At 39.4% G+C, this 20,188-nt stretch overlaps 1 protein-coding gene across 3 annotated transcripts in view; it reads left to right on the top strand.

Moving 5' to 3' along the window:
- armh3 (armadillo like helical domain containing 3) overlaps positions 1 to 20,188 on the top strand; it is a 129,388-nt gene that overhangs the window by 10,677 nt on the left and 98,523 nt on the right. For 2 of the 3 annotated variants that reach the window (XM_042056162.1, XM_042056164.1), the window contains exons 3-9: positions 5,292 to 5,348; positions 6,183 to 6,329; positions 6,514 to 6,621; positions 10,144 to 10,236; positions 12,612 to 12,686; positions 12,863 to 12,949; positions 17,517 to 17,573. In XM_042056162.1, coding sequence (XP_041912096.1) covers positions 5,292 to 5,348; positions 6,183 to 6,329; positions 6,514 to 6,621; positions 10,144 to 10,236; positions 12,612 to 12,686; positions 12,863 to 12,949; positions 17,517 to 17,573 — 624 coding nt within the window. The remainder of the gene's footprint in view (positions 1 to 5,291; positions 5,349 to 6,182; positions 6,330 to 6,513; positions 6,622 to 10,143; positions 10,237 to 12,611; positions 12,687 to 12,862; positions 12,950 to 17,516; positions 17,574 to 20,188) is intronic. The other variant, XM_042056163.1, reaches the window with a different exon arrangement.

Genomic DNA, 20,188 nt, shown 5'->3' with positions numbered 1-20,188 from the left:
GTTTAGCCAGAGAGGTAATCAAGGATCTTTGGTTTAGCCGTTTAGACGGAGACGCAACCCGGGTCGTCTTCAAAACTCTACACTCTGGAAGGAGTCTTCAGATTTTTGCGTCTTCAAGCCCCGATGGCGGGGTCGCCGTGTAAACGAAAGGCACTTATGATAAAATATTTTGTCATCTTCCTTCGCAATCGTTCTCGTATAAACAGCCCCTCAGATGCTTCTGCCAGTCGAAGTTCTTGACAAACACTCTGCCATCTGCCGTTCCAACAAGCTGTGGGATATTGAGGTGACTCTCAGGAGAGCTGTTTTCCACTAGGCCTACCTGATGACCGCAAGAGCCGCAATATAAAAAAAAGAACAGAAGAAGAAAAAATATCTTAAGCTAAACGTTTCATTGAAGCAGAACAGAGAGCAGCACTGAAGTCATTAATGTTCAAGTAGACTAGTTGCTAAACCATTAGCGTCAAATTCAATTCAGGCAATGCTAACAGGCCCCTTTGCACCTTACTCTGGATGTATTCATACAAACTATCCTCCAGTAGGCTAGGTGCTAAATCATTAGCATCAGTCCATTCAAGCAATTCAAGCATTATTCAAATTAATAGCAGATGCTCACATTACTAGCCAAAAACCTCCCATTACAGCTTAGTTTCGATGTGCATCATTTTAAACGACAGTACTGAGCTAGCTAATAACAACAATAACTAGCTAATAACAATGTAGCATTAGCTAGCTAGCAAGCAATGTAGCAGGGATTGCAATGTAACAGGGACTATTTACGCTATGAGAAACTGAAAAGTATTCCGGCAGACTTCATTGCCTCCGATGAAATACGTGGTCTGGGGGGACTTTCTTTTCGTCTGCGGCATTTTGGTGGATGTAGTCATCTCCGAAGTAACTACTGTACGTCTGTTTGCCTCAAGATGGCCAATGATTTGCATGTCCTGCCAGTATCTTTCGGCAGCTATAGAATCACTCCGTATTTTGTACATAAGCTCTGGAGAAAGTTTGTGGCTACACTAATGTCTGCCAAGGAGAGTTCCGGGGTCGCTGTATATTAAGTAGCCATGTGTATCGCTTGTGTTACTTCTTGCATACAGCTGATTGGCCGACAGAACAAAAGAGCACTAATGGTCACGCCCAATTCAAACGCTGGTTTACTTCCTGAAACTTAACCATTTTCAAGGACAAAATAATCACGTTTAAAGCAACCAATGCTGTTATCTGAAACATGGAATTGCTTCTTTAGGACTTCAACTTGCACATTCTGCAAAAAAACGAAAATAACTAATTTTGAAAAAAAAAATCTTCAAAGTCGTTTTTCGCGACTTGCGTCTCTGCGACTTGCGCCTGGCTTTTCCATGCCTGGTCACAAATATCAGAAATATGCAGTATATCATGACTTATTCAAATTGAAAAGTTCAGTTACAACTAGGGCTGTCAATCGATTAAAAAAAATAATCTAATTAATTACATACCCTGTGATTAATTAATCTAAATTAATCACATATATTTTTTGCTGTGAAAGTATTTTAAATATTTAAATTCAAATGAATCATTGAATAATCAGCATTAGTGACATTAAAGTTCAAAAACTCTTTTATTATTATTTTCACTGTTCAAATAATTGCCATAATAATCTATGATATGATCTAATATGCTGAGGAAATAAATTCAAAAGTGCTTCGGGAAGAAGTTTTTTTTTTCACATACAAGGCATTTCAGGCCACAGATATAACCTAGGGGACACAATGAAAATAAATTAACACTCCCCTCAATGTCAACACTTTTTTCTTTGCATTGATGTGCGACTATAGAGTTAATGAACTCCGGTGATATGCAAATTCATTGCTGCAGACATTGCAGAGGACTTTATTTTCAACACTTTATTTTTTATGAACACCATCAGGCCGTTTTTAAAAAGTAAATGTTCCAATCAATGATCCAGGCAGCACGTTTTCTTCTCTCTCCTTCATTTTACAGTCTAATTTTTACTGACTAGAACGGCTCGGGGTCAAAGGTCATACGGAATCGATTAATCTGCACTAATATTTTTAATCAGTTATTTTTTCTCAAATTAATTAATCAAAATTATTCAGTTATTTTGACAGCCCTAGTTACAGCACTAACTATAGATTCAACCCTTGTATTCAAGACAAAAATGACTGTCCCCAGAATCACTGAATTAATCCTCATTCATGTTTACAGCCATGTTTACATAGGGGGCAAACCAAGTCCTGCTTGTCCATTGTCACAAATTCCCTTATCTCATTGTAAAGATACTGTTGCCTTTTAGTGTCAAGCCCCTTTGGGAGGAGTTGATCAGGCAAAGCATTTGGGTCAAGTGCATCAAAGTCGACACCAATTCTCGGATTTTTTTTCATTGTTACTAATGTGGAGTCCTGACCGAATAAGCTTTTAATGGTGGGTAATTTTCTGAAGTATGTACCCAAGAATGTGCTCCAGTCATACATAGGTATAAAAACAGTGCCATCCTCTCTACCACAAAGACATGGCACATTGATTCCAGATGGACTTGAGTTTTTAACTACTTGGGCAATGTCATCCAAGCAGTCCAAGCAGAAAACTTTGTGTGCCCAGAAGGAAACTAATTTTGATTGACAAATGATGACCTGTCAAGACACGCCACAACAGATACCACAGTTCTTGTTTTGTGCCGCGCAGTTATCTGCATGAAGGTGCATGTGCATTTCACCCAGTCCATAATTCTCAAGATGAGTGTAAAAGGCTAATAACATAGTTGCTACCTTTACCAGTCTGTATGGATTCATCCAACAAGAAAGTAACCTGCTTTGGAAAGGCCTCACATGCTACACCAAAAACTCCACACTTACGTGGTGTTTTGAAATACATCAGCCCTGGTTGGAGGGGATCATTGGGGTAATGAATCTGTTGCGCAAAAGTTTATGTTTTAGTATTAAGCCTTTTTACTAAGTTTTAGTATTAAGCCTTTGTGTCGCCATTCAAAAGAAATGTATAACAGCCAAGGCCATACATGCTACACCAAAAACTCCACACTTACGTGGTGTTTTGAAATACATCGGCCCAGGTTGGAGGGGATCATTGGGGTAATGAATCTGTTGTGCAAAGTCTATGCTTTAGTATTAAGCCTTTTACTAAGTTTTAGTATTAAGCCTTTGTGTCGCCATTTAAAAGAAATGTATAACGGGAAAATGGTAATGGATAAAGTTACACTGAACGAACAAGATCTTCCAGGGAACTTTCTTGCCTGTCAGGAATAGAAAAGGATGTGAAATAATCCATTATCATGTCGTTCAGGGCATTGGCATCGCCAGGATTTAGCAAATTGAGATGTGCAGCATCATTTAAGTGAGCAGCTACCTCAGACTCCCCTCTCCTAAGCTCCGCCATCTCTGTAGACATCCTCACGTAACATTAACGTTAGGTTTATCAAAACATATCACAGTGTTAAAATGTATACCTGGCGGGGAAATGTGCATTGACATGATATGACTTCATTTGTGTGGTTACTTTAGGCTTTTGATTGGTTAACTGTCTTTTTTTATAAGCCTGGCAAAGCAAGTTATGGGAGATCTATTATGCACCTCCGCCGTTCGCGGTTTCAAATGTAGGATGATCTTTCAGACAGCTTGGCCAATATAAATCAAATTGTCATGTATAAAACTAGTGAATTTCACTTAGATATTTTCAGGAATTATAGAGAAGATGTTATGTAAGGGATAACGGCCGCCGAGGTGTCCTGTTACACGGAATTAAAGGACGAGGGGGAGGGGCAAAGAACTCCCCGACTGTCCATTAATTCCGTTTAACTGGACACACATTGAAGGCCGCTATCCCGCGTATCCCCCGGTTGCCACTGTAAAGCAAAGGAAACACGCGGTTCAGTTTAAAAAGAAGCTCACTAATTCAGCTTGTTGTACAACTTTCGTTGGCCCTATAACAGCAATAGCATGGACAGCTAGCTTGTTTACAGTTGATTCCATTGTTGCGAAGCCTGCCTCCAGGCTCAACCGTCATCCTACTATCGTTGTTATAGTTACCATTTATAAGCATTGATATGGAACGGCGATCTACATCATAGGTGTCCGGTTATTCAGAATTAAAAGCCACCCCGCCAGCCAATCAGAAAAGAGTATTTCTTCTCTCCAGGTGATAAATAAAAATAATTGAATGAAAACCCAATTTTGCCAAAACCCAGTTTTCCCAGATTGCATCACATATTTTCTGTATATCTAGCCATCAAAACTTGTACAGGTCATGTAAAAAAAAGATACAAGTCATGTTTTTTTAATCCAATTCATGTCAAACATATCTTTGTAGATCCACAGTAGACCGTGTACATGACTTGTATACACATGGTTTGGCTTTTACCCTAGCAATAACCCTATCAACCACATTATTTAGCTTAGCAACCACCATATGTACCCTAGCAACACCCTAGCAACCATCTTAATTTCCCTAGCAACAACCTAACACCATTATAATGTGACCCTAGCAACCACCATAGCAACCAATATCATTACCCTACCAACCGCTTTATTTTGCATAGCAACCACCATTTGTACCCTAGCAATAACCTAGCAACTATCACTATAATGTCAACCTAGCAACCACCATAGCAACTGTTATGACCAGGCGCACTGGCCACAACATAGAATGACAAAAATGTCAATTGGGCTCGTTTTGTCTAGGGGTTTATTTAAACAATGGGGTAAATTACAAAACAACAGAAAAAGGGAGTTTAACTATAACAGAATAGGACCAACACAGGCAGACCAACAATAGGCGTGGTAGCAGAACACAAGTCTTCATGGACTGCACAGCTGCACAGACATTTAAAGGGGTGGCTCCGCCCACTCCTAACAGGTCACACCTGCACACAATTAAGGAGACAGCAACAGTGAAGGAAACAGCACCACAAAAGGTAGTGGAGGGACGTAACAGTAACCAACATGATTACCCTAGCAACCACCCTAGAAACCATGTTATTTAGTGTAGCAACCACCGTATGTACCCTAGCAACACCCTAGCAACCATCTTAATTGCCCTACCAACAACCTAGCAACCATGCCAATTACCCCAGCAACAACCTAGCAACCACCTCTATAATGTCAACCTAGCAACCACCATGATATGAGGTACTGTTGCAATTCTTTTGGCAAACTGAACCTGATCAAGCCCACTCTTGCAGTTCCTCAATGCTGCTATTCTAGTTATTTAATGTTGTCATTAAATTATTTTATTGGGAATGTCCTTTTGAAGTTTTTGTTACCTTTTCCCACATTTAGAGAGACGATCCTGCTATCAGCAATCCTCGCTTCTGGGATGAACTCTTCTTGATGAAGGTATGAATGTTTCACTGTATTGTTATTCATAGGTCTCTTCTCATAAAGTTTGCAAAACAAAGAACTGTATTGTTAATCCTAGACATCTTATCACAGACCTTATCAAAGGCCTATCTTTGCCGTATTCGTACACAGCAGTTCTACCCACCTCCACGAGCCGTTTTTCATTTGCATTTGCACTGGCAATAGGAACTGGTAAGAAATTGTAAGTCATGTAAGCACACCGCTGGTGTTTATAGCGTCACTTGAGCACCACATAGGCTACAGGGTTTAAAATAGGCACCCTCTAATCGTCTCGCCAAATGCAAGTAAAAATCTCCATTGGCTCATATACTTTGTTACAGCGCCCCTAGAGGCCAAATAAAACCAATGTCTTTGTGCGTTTTTACAATCAAGTGACAAGTTCCTATACCAAGTTTGGACTTCGTACATTAAAGCGTTGCTGAGATACTTCCTGTATTGCAGCACCCCCTATAGAGGTGAAATGATGCCAATTTCCTAGTATGTCTTCACAATCAGGTTCCAAGTCCCTATACCAAGTTTGGACTTTGTACATCAAAGCGTTGCTGAGATACAAGCTCATTAACGAATTCACTAACGTTTCCTCTTGTGCACAAAGGGTGACGGGCCAATCAGCAGCTGGAGAGGATGATGCTATAGTATCACAATCAAAAGTGGCTGTAGTAAACAGTGGTAGCAACGCCTGCAAACATAAAAAAAGTTTCATTTGGAAGAATGTGCACATTCATGTACAACAAAGAGAGATCTACATCCTGATAAAGTTCCCTTGGCTTTTGGAATTAAAATAAAGCCATCTTCTCCCAATATGTGTAGGTTAACCTGGAGTACCTGGAGGCAAAACTAGAGTCACTTGATGGGGATGAAGTGTTGAAGATTAAAAACAACATCAATAGCTTGTTTCACCACTGTATCCAGGCCTTAGGAGAGGAGCATCAGATCAAAGTGGTCAATGCATTGCAGGTATGTCCAGTGACTTTTGTATTAAAATTGAACTTTCATTGTTCATATAGTGCCACTGGTAACATTGTTCTCTATGCAGCTTATTATACTGCACTGTCAAAGCAGCTCCTCATTTTTATTCACCACAATTTGTCCTTTGACTTGCCATTGTCTTATTCTGTTTGCCCTTTGTCCATGCCTCTAGACTCTCTGTGCTTTGTTCAGAGGGGTGCACCGGAAGAATAAGTCAGCTACCGGTTTTGATATTATCAACATGCTGATGGGATTTGACAAGGCTGAGCTGCGCATGAAGGTATGCAATCAAAAATAGAGATGGAGCTTTAAATCAAACTTAAGTAAGATTTAAATTTCATTTTTATCATGCCAAATGCTCATGATGTGAGCACACCCTTTTTCTATTGCCTATTTATAAAATAAAATATGTTACTCTGCTTGTGTTAACCCTTGCACACACAACTCACACACACAACTTTGTATTCAACTATTCATTAGTTCTTTAGGTTAGTGATGGCAGTGAACACCCCAAATGAGTGTAAATCAATTGCAGCGTCTGCGTCACTAATTCAAGTGTGTGCTTTTTTCAACACAATGCCAAAGCTTTAAAATGTTGTGTGTTGTTTTTGTCATGTCTCAATTCACTACAATAAAATAGGATTAGGCAACATAATTCCTTCACTCCTACCCTTTATCAAGTGGCGATTTGCGTTTCGGTGGAGGTGTGAGCTGATGCGTCTTTCAAGTTGATGGTTCAATCAGTTTCCCATCCACCTACTGACCGCAGTAGACACTGCTTAGCCTCTGGAATGAGCAAGGTAGCAAGCACTCACAGCAACTTTCATGGCAATTGGCCAAAGATTGGCTAAGATATAACCTCACTTCCTGTATTGCAGTGCTCCCTAGAGGCCAAATTATGCCAATTTCCTTGTGAGTCCTCACAATCAAGTACCAAGTCCCTGTACCAAGTTTGGATTTTGTACATCAACACGTTGCTGAGATATGAGGTCACTTCCTGTATTGTACTGCCCATAGAGACCAAATGACACCTTCTTGCACGTCCTCACAATAAAGTACTAAGTCCCTGTACCAAGTTTGGACTTTGTACATCAAAGCATTGCTGAGATATGAGCTCAGTTCCTGTATTACAGTGCCCCTTATAGAGGCCAAATGATGCCAATTTCCTAATGCATCATCACAATCAGGTACTAGGTTTCGCGGCTTTGCTGCCAAATTTGATTGGCTGAATTGAGTGAACGCTTTCAAATATTGAAACGACTATCCGGTTGTTAAAGGTGCTCTAAGCGATGCTGGGTAACATCACTTCTGTTGACGTTCAAACAAAACAGCACTAGCTCGCTACTCCCTCCCCCTCCTTCCCATGCAATTGAAACGCTCCTGAACGCGCATTTCGTCGGTGATTTGCTGGAACAGTTTGTTATGTTTTTATGGTCCAGGTTTGACCAAGTTGTTTTTGTTGCTGTTTTTAGAGCCTGGGCTGTCCACATAGATTTTACAGTGTATTTGGGTCACAGGCAGCTAGCGGATTGTGAGGTGATGTTTTCAAAAAATGTTTTAGCTTAGAAACCGCATAACATCGCTTAGAGCACCTAGCACCAAGTCCGACGTCACAGGTCCAACAGTTTTTTTCGTCAAAAAACGTTTACTAGCACAGCCAGCCGGGAGCGAGGCAGCAAGTGCGTTTTCGAAATCGAAAAAAAACTCTTTTTGCTGCCTTCTAAGATATCTTAGAATTACTCGAATAACGGTCGTTTTTGAAGGCAGCATCGATGCATCCTCCATGCTCCCTACTACTGATAATCCTTTGCCGCAACGTCTGAAACAGCAGTAAGTAAGCAAAGATGGCAGATGACACCAGAAATGGCTGCTGAATCTGTTGAAATGTGATTTGTGTGACATTGTTTTTGCCTAGATTTGTGGGTTTGTAGCGATACATAAATACTGTACTATCTGATTATACCATTGTTGTAACCATTGATCGTGTCTGATATATGTGACGTATAGGGATAGGGGAAAAAAACGACCAAAATCTGTGCTACCAAACTGGAGATCTGAGGGCATCATCTAAACGTGCCTTTTTGCCTCTTGACAGAATGAAAATGTCATTAAAAGGTCTGTGCAATATGAGCAGGGTCCTTACATGACAAAACAAGTGTTTTCTACTCATTATTGTGAAGAAGTTATGTTTTTTCCTATCGACAGTACTCGCCGACATCTAGCGATCAAGATCCATGTAAAAATTGTCTGGATTTCTCCTTTACAGTAATAACAGAATAGGTAACTTTTGTGAGACTTGGGGCCTGTACTACGAAAGGAGCTTAACCTACCCAGATGTAACCCAGGGTTACTTTGTTAAACCGGGGTTGACAAAAGTGGTGTTAATCGGTACTATGACGCTGATTAAGAAGTTGATTTGTTGAACCGGGGTTAACCTAATTGGAGTTTGTGCTCGTTCACATAAAAGGGGCGGGTTGCAGCGCAAGTCACCAGTTTCAATGATGTTGTAATATCTATTCAGAATAGTAGGTTTATATAGTTATAGCTTGCATTAATATTTCTTAATTATGAAAACATGTAGGCCTAGTATGCTTATAGCCTTCACTTGGCCTCTGTTTTACAGCTAACAAGAAAAAGGTGTCTTTGAACACTACTGTAGGAGGAAAGGCACCAGAGTGTTTGACAGTAGCAGAGGAGTTGGCCATCGCAAATAATAGTGGAAGGCTGAGGGAGGGAGGCATTCGGTCGGATTCTGGTGCTGTGGAAATGTGTAGCCTTTATGTGCAGGGTACAGTAATATGACATTCAATTCAACACGTTAAAATGGTGATTCTAATTTATTAGGCCTACTGTAGGCTATGTCAGATTTATTTTAGGCTATTCTTGCTCAGATGTTCAGCATACTGTAGGCCTATGTCCGATTTATTTTTGGACATACAGTATTCTTGCTCAGATGTTAAGCATCACCGATGGAATACATGAATGTCCACGTAAGGGCATTGCTATGACGGGTGACATTAGAGACGTCTGCCTAGATCATCTGACAAAGATAACGAATTCCCTCGGCTGACAATCTAGATCTTCATAAAGAATATCGTCCAATATATATATTTTCTGGCGGTCTCTAAAACCCCTCGCCCTGTGAAGAGAGCCCCTCACGATTTGCGCTCCAATGTCGTATGGATCATCCAGGTACGCCGACATTGTCTCCAGAGAAATTGTTAGTGGAGGGGTGGTACTTATAAAGGGTGTGGTTAACGGAAACCTCGGGTTAACCAAGAACATAACCTGCTCGGAACAGGTTTGAGATGCAGCGTAAATTGCCATGGCAGCATACCTCGGTTAAAACCTATCCACCTTTCGGGTAGGCCCCTGGTCTGAAGATCCACTGTGCCAAGTTTCGCGAAAATCGGACAACATTTGTAACCTTTGAAAATGTAATTTCACTTTTGATAAAATCCAATATGGCGGAAGATCCAACATGGCTGAAATTGATGTCATGCGTCGAATTCGGCGTCTTCATGTTCAAAATCGGGTAAACAGATCAAAAGCTAAGTGCATGGATGCAATGCTAACTTTGAACCATTGGTGGAGATAGAGTGCCTGTGGTGCAGACATGAAACTCAAGGAAATGAATCAATGTCACTGATCCCAATCAGTGTGCCAAATTTCACAACTTTTGTCAGATCATGGAGAGATTTCAGATGTTCATTAACTGTTCATTAATTTATTAAAGTCCTTTCAGACATCTTAAATGTACCTAAATAATAGTCATGTCTAAGCACACTTGTGTTGATTGCAGGACCTGATGGAGAGATTAGACAGTCTGCTTTGTGGAGACGGTTCTGAGAGCTTGAAAAGCTTGTGCTTGAAGTTGCTTCTGTGTCTGGTGACCGTAAGTACAATTTTGGCTCAGCAGGTTCTAAACATTGTATTTATTCACTTAGCAGATGCTTTTATCCAAAGTGACAAACCTTATTGCGTAGGCCTACGGTAGCCTAAATTCAGTTTTTTTTAAATTATGCATGATTTACTTTTTTATTAAATTCGTTGGCTGGAATGCCTCGCGGCAACAGTCGTGTTTAAATGTAGGCTAATACTGCTTCAGCCTCTGACAAGCTCAGAAGGGGCGGCAAGCAACTGGTAGCTTGAGAGCGACATGTTGGAGACCCAGTGTAGGACAACAACTTTTCATTGGCAACAGTATTAAACCAACCAACAATATACAATATTAAGAAGAGCTCTTTTATTTAAGTTAAATCGAAACAATGTAGGCAATTATTACCCCGGCTTGTAGGCTATTTGGGGGCCGGCATTTATTTGTCCGAATTTGAGGCTAGGCTGTAAATAGAATCCCGGCCATAATTTGAGATTTATGGTACGCACGCGTGTTTTAGGCATAGAGCAAGCCCTAATGTCTGACTGAAAGTGCACAGAACTTGTGTATTTACATAACAAAACTGAATACATTTTATCGGTGACACCCCCTCTTAACTTTTGGGCTGAAGTACGAAAAAATGTCTGACCTGTCGCAAGTTCACCAAGCTCCCGATCTCATTCCACAAGCCTAGAGTGGCCTCTCACGGCTGTAGGTGGTAATGTAGGGTTCATGTCAATTCATACTGACTAACATTTAAAAACATGTTAAATTATATATATTTTGATATATAAGTCACAGGAAAAAAAAGTGCACCTTTTAGTCCCGAAAACACGGTATAATGTAAAGTATCACCAAATGGCACAGACATAGCAGAAATCAAGGTTGATACTACTCGTATTAAAAACGTTGTTTTGCATTTTTCATAGATGCACGCAGTTTTGACTTACAGATGACATACAATAGAAAATACAGACTGTGACACAAATATAGACTGTGACACAAACCATCTCACCTTCTACACGTTTCAATACCACTTCGAGTTGGAGATTCAGGAAGAAGTTTCTGGAACGTATTGTGAATAGTCTTTGGCTGCAAGGCAACCAATTAGCATAAAGCTCATGTAATTATTCATATGGGTGCCAGATAACCATTATGGGGTGCTAGATATCTACTAAAAGGGGCTATTTTATTCCCCAGCCTAATTATAGGGTTGAAAATGGGCTTATAAATGAGCATTGCAACAGACTTAAGTTGCATACCTTCTGTGTGATATCAAAGAACAAGGTAAAATCCATTTATCCATTCCATGTCATCTTTCAGTGTGTGGGTGGGAGAATATGGCCTTTAGTATCTTGTCTTTAATTATCAGGAGTTGATCAGGATGTAATTGCAGAATCACAGAATAGAAATAACTGTTACCGTTATGGAGTATGTGCCAGTGCAATGATCTGGTGTGATACCATTTATGTTAATAGAAGTAGTGCAAATAGTGATTGCCAACAGTGCAATTTGTTTACCAGTGCAAGAATAATAACTGCAGTACAAATATCAAATCAAATATCAATCACATAAACCTTTTGCAATTTGTGGGTTTGCTTTGAATCTACACAGCCTACTAGCCTTGTGTGAATGGTTCTGCATTACATCTATACAGAGCTTATGACATTCTCTAAACATTTGGCCTACCCCTGTTGAATATTTATGTGCTTGTGTAGCTCTGCAATTCACCAACAATCCATTTGTACGCTTATAATACTGAACGGATCCCCACCATGTATTTCTTTACCTACATTTTGTCTGTCATATTGGTGACTGTTAGTTCAGTTGTTGCTGTACCTTGAAAGAAAGTATGGTAACACTTTACTTGACAGTAACGACATAAGAGTGACATGACACTGTCATGACACATGAACTCTAACCCTAATCCTAACCCTAACTTGTTATGACAAAAACCGAATGACACTTAATGACACAAGCGTTAGGTCATAAAGGTTTATGACTTGTTTATGACACGTTCATGACAGTGTCATGTCACTCTTATATCGATACTGTCAAGTAAAGTGTAACCGAAAGTACTAGTTCTGAAAAATCTTGAGTCACATTTTTTGAGGAACAGATTCAATTTTATTTTGCACAGTCCAACATTTCTTTCAGATACACTGTTCTCCTGCCCCCCTCATCTCTCTGCTTTCCTGTTCCACCCTGCTGTCCTACTCCACGCACAGCTTCTTCTTGGTCCCCTCTGCTTCACACTTTTTACTTGTTATGCCAACAATAAAAAATATCAGAAAAACCTTCAGTGGAGTAAACATTTCAGGTTTTGTGTGTATTTGGTCAGGGACAAAAGTTTTAGTATTTAGATTTGAGGTAATATGTTTTGTTTTCTCCAGGTGACTGATAACATCAGTCAGAACACTATTCTTGAATATGTGATGATCAACAGTATCTTTGAAGCAATCCTACAGGTATGTCAGCTTGACATTAGATGGCATTTTTCATTTAAGTTCCCAAATATTTATTGTCTTGATTTGGTTGTGTGTTGTTCATAATTGTTCTGGCAAGCCAGAATCTGAATTCTGCAACCATTTTGGGCCAACTTTATTTACTTGCTGTCTCACCAAATTCTCGTTTTCTTCACTAGATACTATCTGACGTGTCAAGCAGATCACAACATGGCTATGATGCTGTTGTGTTGTTGGCACTGCTGGTTAACTACAGAAAATATGAGGTAAAGTAATAAATGCACACCTCCAGGAAATCCATACAAATAGAACCTTGTGTACACATGTGACACTACATTGTATGTGGCCTACATTTCAAACAGTGGTCTTGCCGGTTAGGGTTAATCTAATCTTCAAGGGGTGACTGCTCTGAACTGTTGCTTCTGTTCAGGGGAATTTTCAGTAATGTTGTTATAAGCAGATGAAAGACCACCTGTCTTGAGGATTTTTTGTGGGCTACTTCTTAGAAATTAGAACATCCATTTAATTCGAACATTCATTTAAATCTGATCTTGAAAAACTTTACAAACCAGTGCTTTGACGCAAGCATTTCAACCTGCCAGCGAGAGTAATATTCCAACCTTTTTCAAGTAGACTTTGACTGCAGGTCAGATATGAACCCGAGTCCTCGTGGGTAGTTGGACCTAAATGTCCCCCGCCCCCCCCCCCCCCCCCCCCCCAATTAAGGACAATATTAAATCAGGACACCTGTGTTTATGTACAACAAACTTGAAACACCACACCTGAAACATATGATGATGATGATTATGAAATATCTATGAATGATAGAGCTGAGACCAGTGAAGACCTCTTTGTTGCCAGATGGTGGTGCTATACTAGCCATGTCAGCCATGCATTTTGGGCATGTAAATATCATCATTACAATAACAATTAATAACTGCATTGGTTGATTAGTTTCTGCATTGGTTGATTAGTTTCATCTAATCAACCAATGCATTGTGACTTTATGAAACATTTCCTGTTTATTTGACATATTTAAATTCATTGCATCACTATGTTCACACATTTCAACATATCAACAATCCCTTCACCATTCAACATCAGCAACATCTGTACATCATAATTTTATCATACAGGGTCGGGGGTCTGATCATCAGGGATGCTTTCCGGCGACTCTAGCTTATTTCACGCCATCTATCGCAGGCTACCAGAAGAACCAGAGTGATTCTCATATGGGCCTGCTGGTTAATGTCCGGTGCTTCTGATAACCCCCACTCATCTGATAATACTTGATCATGTAGCAAAGGAGCGGTAGCCTATCGTTCTGATAGCAGCTAAAAAAATATAGGCTACACTCACTCCGTTAGCGCGAACTGAGAGAGTTGCCTTCTATCTTACCTCCGCAGTATAGCTACTTCAGCTGGAACTTTTAACACGCAACTGTGGACTTGATTAGTGTGTAGCCTAAGCTTTCGTTCAGCTGACGCTGGCGCTGCCATCTGACTGATCATCCAGAACCGTACAATAATAAAATTAGGCCTGTCAGTAACGAAGTTCGAACTAGTTATTAATGTAACCTAGGCCTAGTATGTTATGTGGGAATTGCAAGAAAACGAGTGAAAACAATTCCTTACTTTAACCAAGCAATTGCGTGTGTCATTTATTAAAATTGTAAGAAAACTGAATCTAAGACGGCGCCGTCCATCAACAAAAACAGCACGGAGTTAAACGTAATTTAAAGTCCCAGACATTTAAAGGGACAGCGATCACTCCAGACATAGACCTACACCACGAGTGATGAACGTGAAATGCTTTGAACAGCCAACAAAACACTGCATTTAGATGACAATAGAACCACTCTAATCTAGCTAATGGTAAATTAAGTATATAGCATTCACCTTTTAAGCATTCAATAGCCTAATGAAAACTTGTTCAGTCAGTTAAATTGTTCTCATAAAAGGAACAGCAGGTCTACAGAATATTCCAAATAGGCTAGTTTTCTTTCACTTCTACTGCAACATATGAGTTTAAACCATGTTAAATTCAAAAGCATCCAGCTAGTGATTCCACAGTCAATATTCAGTATTTGGCCTTTAATTAAGCCTATAATATTTGACATTTTTGAATCCATGAAAATTAACCAAAATCTATAATTTCCTATGGACAACAGACCCAAGTAACACATCAAATCGCTAACATTTTTGAATAATCGAAAATAATCAAATCATTGGCTTAAAGAATTGATATTGTATCGAATCGTGATGAAACTTGTGATTTATGCCCCTAAATGGCATCCTTACAATTAGCCTACTGTTGTTTTGGGAAGTATTTATCATGCAAGCACCGTGCATCCATGCTGAGTAATGCAACAAAATCATTGCAATAGTTTGCAATTTTGTATTAGTAAAGAAGTCCACTGATGTCCATGTTTTCAATGACTGCTTTAGTGTCAATTGTGCAACAACAAGACCATAACAATGATAGTGGTTTTATATCCATATAGATAGGCCCAGAAATCTATCTCAGAGTTTTTTTTTTCCCGGGGGGGTGGGGGGTGGGGGGGGCGACACATAAAAGGTTAACACCACCATCCGACACATAAAAGCGTAACACATTCTATTGACGCATTCCAGGCATCATGTTTAATTAGCCGCCCTGTCTGTGTGCGTGTCTGTTATTCGCATATCTCTCAAACAAATTCATTTCAAACTTGACAGGTGTCTTGCTACGGGCACGAGTAAGTGCAGTGCCAAGTTTGACGTTGTTTGGATAAGAAATGCAAAAGATATCATTAAATATATCTGTAAAAGAAGCACACATTGGCTTTCGCCGTTCTATTATAGTCATTTACCCTCTCACTCACACAGCACTGTAGGCTACCTGAGAGGATAAGTGGGCCTTTTGGCAGAATTGAATCCGCGGTTAAAAATTAAGCCAGTGCAAGCTCTGTGGGTGAATATCATGTCTGATCTCAACAATAAAGCCTGAATGTGGTGTGCTTGCATTAAAAATGAGTCAGAGGAATTTGCAAAATGCCGTTTGCTTGCATTAAAATGAGTCAGCGGATTTTGCAACAACACACTAACAACAGGTATGCAGTGGCTATTCAAAACAATAAACTGACACTTTGAATAGCCCAGACTACTTTGGACAGTTTTCCGTAATACGTAATTGGCTCCAACAGACAACTCTGGCGTTTCTTGATAAATGTAGTATTTAAGTTATGGTTATCCTTTACCATGGAATTACTCATGTTTGCAATCACTTTTTTAACGCACACACACACACTGTTTTGTCATTGTTCTGCGGGAGACACGCAACCGCGACCCAGGCCATTTAGTAAAAGGCAGCCAGTTTCACACATGCTAGGCTACATCACCTCTACTGGGCTTATACACTGACCCAAATAAAGTTTTACCCATTATCATTTAACATTGTTAGGCCATCATACATGCAAGTGTCTGAATTGATTCTGCTATGGTTATTGTATTTAGCAGACATTTCGGCTAAACTCCAATAACTTTACGAAAATAACTGAAACTGGCTAGAATGGAGCTGCTGATGTGTAATCTGAGAGGAAGTTTACGCAAACAGCTTCAGGGAGATGTTTTGTGGAACCCATAGGTGTATTTTGACTTGTTGAAAAAGAAGTATAATATGGGACCTTTAAGTGTTTATGTTGCTGTTATGTATTTAATTGTCATTAGCAACTATTTTTAACTTTTTATTTTTTGTTAATTTCTGTGTCAAGGTAGGGGTACATGTTTGTTTTCACTTTCAGTTTTTTCTTCCAGATTTTTTACATTTATTTATTGCTCTGAATGCATTTCAAGTTACGTGGAATTCTGTTCATGGGGGGGCCATATCAGCTACACACACACACACACACACACACACACACACACATGCAGGTAAGCAGGCACACACACACACACACACACACACACAGATAAACACACATACACACACACACACACACACACACACACACTCTCACACACACACACACACACACACACACACTCATACACACAAAAGTAGGAGATGGAGTAGGAGAAGGAGAGAAATTGACAAGCGTGATTTATTTTTGCGGAGAGAATATGCAGGACTGGGCGGCGGACGGTCATATTTTTAGTCATATTTAGTTATTTGGTAAGCATGTTGAGCTCCCAAAAACAGACAGCTTTAGTATGCACACTGTATTAGCCACTCCCAACAGGAAGTGAGGAGTTTTAAAAACACATTTTTATGCACCTACTAGACGGTTCATCTGGTTCATTTCAAATTTGGTATACATGATGTTGATCAGGAAGTGTGTCTTAAATTCATGATGATATCCATATGTGCAAAATAGTAGTCTGACATGGCACCACCATCTGACAACTGAGAAAAAGTTTTACTGGTCTTGGCTATACCATTCTTAGACGGTTTATCAGATTTATTTGACAGGTGTCCTGATTTTATTTTATTTTATTTTATTTTATTTTTTTCTGTGTGCTTTGGGAAACTTTGGGGGCTTTTGGATCTGCTAGATCAGAGAAACATCTCCTGCATCTTGACTGATTTCTTATATGAGTGACTTGAAGTAAATCCAAACAAAGTAACTTGATGTATTTTTGTTTTATTTCTATTTTTTTATTAAGCAAACATGGATTTAATGGCAGTGCTGAAAACATATGCAGGCCTTTTAGGTATCCTGTAGTATGTGATAAATGACACTTCCAGCTTTATTTTGTTGAAATTATTTTGACAGTTTTCAAATGTGCAATTTTACTTTGAAAAAATATTTCATTTGATATTTCAGTATTAATCTATGTTATCTTGTATTTACAGTCGGTGAATCCCTACATTGTGAAGTTATCTATTGTGGATGATGAGCCTACATTAGATGTAAGATACAATTGACTTATTTCCATTTTGAATGAGCAAGGGACCAGAAGGATCCGTCTAGTATGATTTTGTCTCCTTCTAATTAGTGGGTTTGATCCAGCAAGCCCACTATTCTGCCGTGCAAAGGCAAAAGGCCGTAACTTCAATTTTATCAAAAATGAGTTTTTGTCATTTTTGGAACAATGGGCATCAATGAGTCAATTTTGTTGTTTTCTTATCAAAATAAGATGCTGTTTTTGCCGTAACTTCAAAAAGCAGAGGGTAAGCCAAGGCATAGCCCGTAACATCAGTTGTGGTTCTTTAGCTTTGTTACGCGGCTCTATAGAACGCTGGAATTAAGTTACAGTGCACCGTAATTTCAGCGCAGCAAACCATATTAACATTGGTGGTGGGTAAAACAAAGGCAGAGTGTCTTATGCCTATGTATTGTATGTAGGCCTAATTGAAGCACTTCAGCCACACTTCAATAAAGTGGAAAGAAAATGTTGCAGTGGTTGTTTTACTATCTAGCATTAACTACTTCAGATTTTGTGAAATTCAGCTAGGATGTAGCCTAGTTAGCTAGTTAACTGTTCCTGATCCACAAATAGCCTACATGATAGATGTTGTGCCAGACAACTGTAAGACACCATAAATGTCTCAAAGCCTGGATACTATTAACTAGTAGCCTAGTACACGTTTTCTCGTGCCATACAGGGTGGCTAGCTGCCTGCCAATCTGCAAGTCCACTCACTGGCAGAAAACAAAGCGAGTGGGTTGGGGACGCCTCACGATACACCTCCCCGGTGAGGAGAACATGTCGCACACAAACTAACCCAGCAGATAGAACTTAGATCGCAGCTTACCTTTAAAAAAATCCATGGAAAACAACATCCACTGAGAAGACAAATCCATTGTTTAAATCCATCACAAGTTTTCAGCAAGCCCATTCGCAATATAATTATGTGCAGGCTAGCTAGCCTAAAATCTATCAAAGTGCAACGTTGTTCGGATGTTGTCATTCAATTTTAAGAATCGCTATGAGTAAGCTATTAGCTAAAGCTAGACAGTGTTGGTTGCAAAATATTTGACTCCCATACGAACAAAACTACACAGCATGTCCTTAAGTCGATGTCCCTTTAATTTGTCAAGAAAGAAATCCAATCAATGTGTGACTCCTCCGCCGCCCGCACGACACAGACAGTAAATTATTATGTGTCCATGAGTAGCAAAATTCCTGTAATTGCATACGTTTCCAATGGCATTGGCTTAGATCATGTTGTGGCTGTTTTTTGGTTTTCTGGCTCTTAAAGTGTTATTTTACTTAAATTAAGTACAACGATAATGTTCCAGTGTAGCCTTCTCATTATTTTGTATTTTGTAATATTCTGTTGATGGAGGCCTAATATTAAGCCTTACTAGACAAAACTCACTAAATGTTTTCTTAAGGCTATCATTGTTATCATATAAAGGTTTCTATAGAGTGATAAAAGTCCAAATGGTCAATAAATTAGAAGTTAAGGTATTTTGCCTTTGTATGACCCATTATTGTTTTGCAGATAATGCAAAAGCAGAATACAGTAACTTCCAAATAAGGGTCAAAGGTCAAGTTTGAGCAGATTTTTTTTTCATGTAGATACATGTATTCATTATGACAATTACTTGGCAAATTTTCAGTATCCTACCTATAATACAATTGGCTGGACAACAAAAAAACTTTAAAGTCATTTTTCTCACTCTGGCGAGTTAAGGTCTTTTGCCTTTGTAGGGCAGTATTGTTATTCTTAAGTTTTCTTATATATTATTCCTGTTCACCCACTTTTTGTACTAACTACTGCTCCTAGACCGTTTGAGCTATCGACACGGTTTGAACTCCAAAAATTCAGGCCCAAACCGGTGTAGCTTGCTTGTTACTTTCGTGTCACTGGCCCTTGTCGTTTTCGCGTTATTCACGTTTTTCGGCGTTTTTGGGCCCCATTGAAATGAATGGCGGAATGTTCAGGATTCTAATTTCGATTATGACATCACAGCTCTAATTGCTTAAGCTTGCACCTGGCAGAGTTCTAAGCCATCTGGCAATGTCTAATGGGCTGGGCTGGGCTGGGCTGTCTGTGTATATGAAGGTGTGTGCATGTAACTTTTGACCCGTATGTCCGATTTTCATAAATGAGGTACCGTTGGAATCCTTGGATGAGGCCGAGTTCCATGCCCCTGATCAAACCCACTCTTGCAGTTCCTCGGAACCGCAATTCTAGTTTTAAGTTACTCTTTTAATTATATGATATGTTACCTTACGTTTGGGACATCAGGACCTTGTCTGCAATTTTTGCGGAAATGGGACACATCACTCAGCAATGTTCAAATTTCTGCTAAGGGTGTGCCGGTATATTTTACTCACAGGGAGTCTACATATTGGCAATTTGCTTTAAATATCAGATTTGACTACCATGACAGGTCTTTATCCCTAGGCTATTCCACACTAACTCATCATGGAGACAACAAACCCTTGAATTTGAAGTTGAACACAAAAGTTCTGCTGTATCACATCAGAATTTCAAAAAACATTACACAACACAAAAAAATTAACTCTATTGAATTTAACATGTGTAATAGCGCATATTACACATATAGGCTAC

Source organism: Alosa sapidissima, chromosome 12 (genome assembly GCF_018492685.1).
Source record: "Alosa sapidissima isolate fAloSap1 chromosome 12, fAloSap1.pri, whole genome shotgun sequence".
In the NCBI taxonomy this organism is placed as follows: Eukaryota; Metazoa; Chordata; class Actinopteri; order Clupeiformes; family Clupeidae; genus Alosa; species Alosa sapidissima.
The sequence above is the reverse complement of the archived record's forward strand: the minus strand, read 5'-3'. Positions and strand labels throughout refer to the sequence as shown.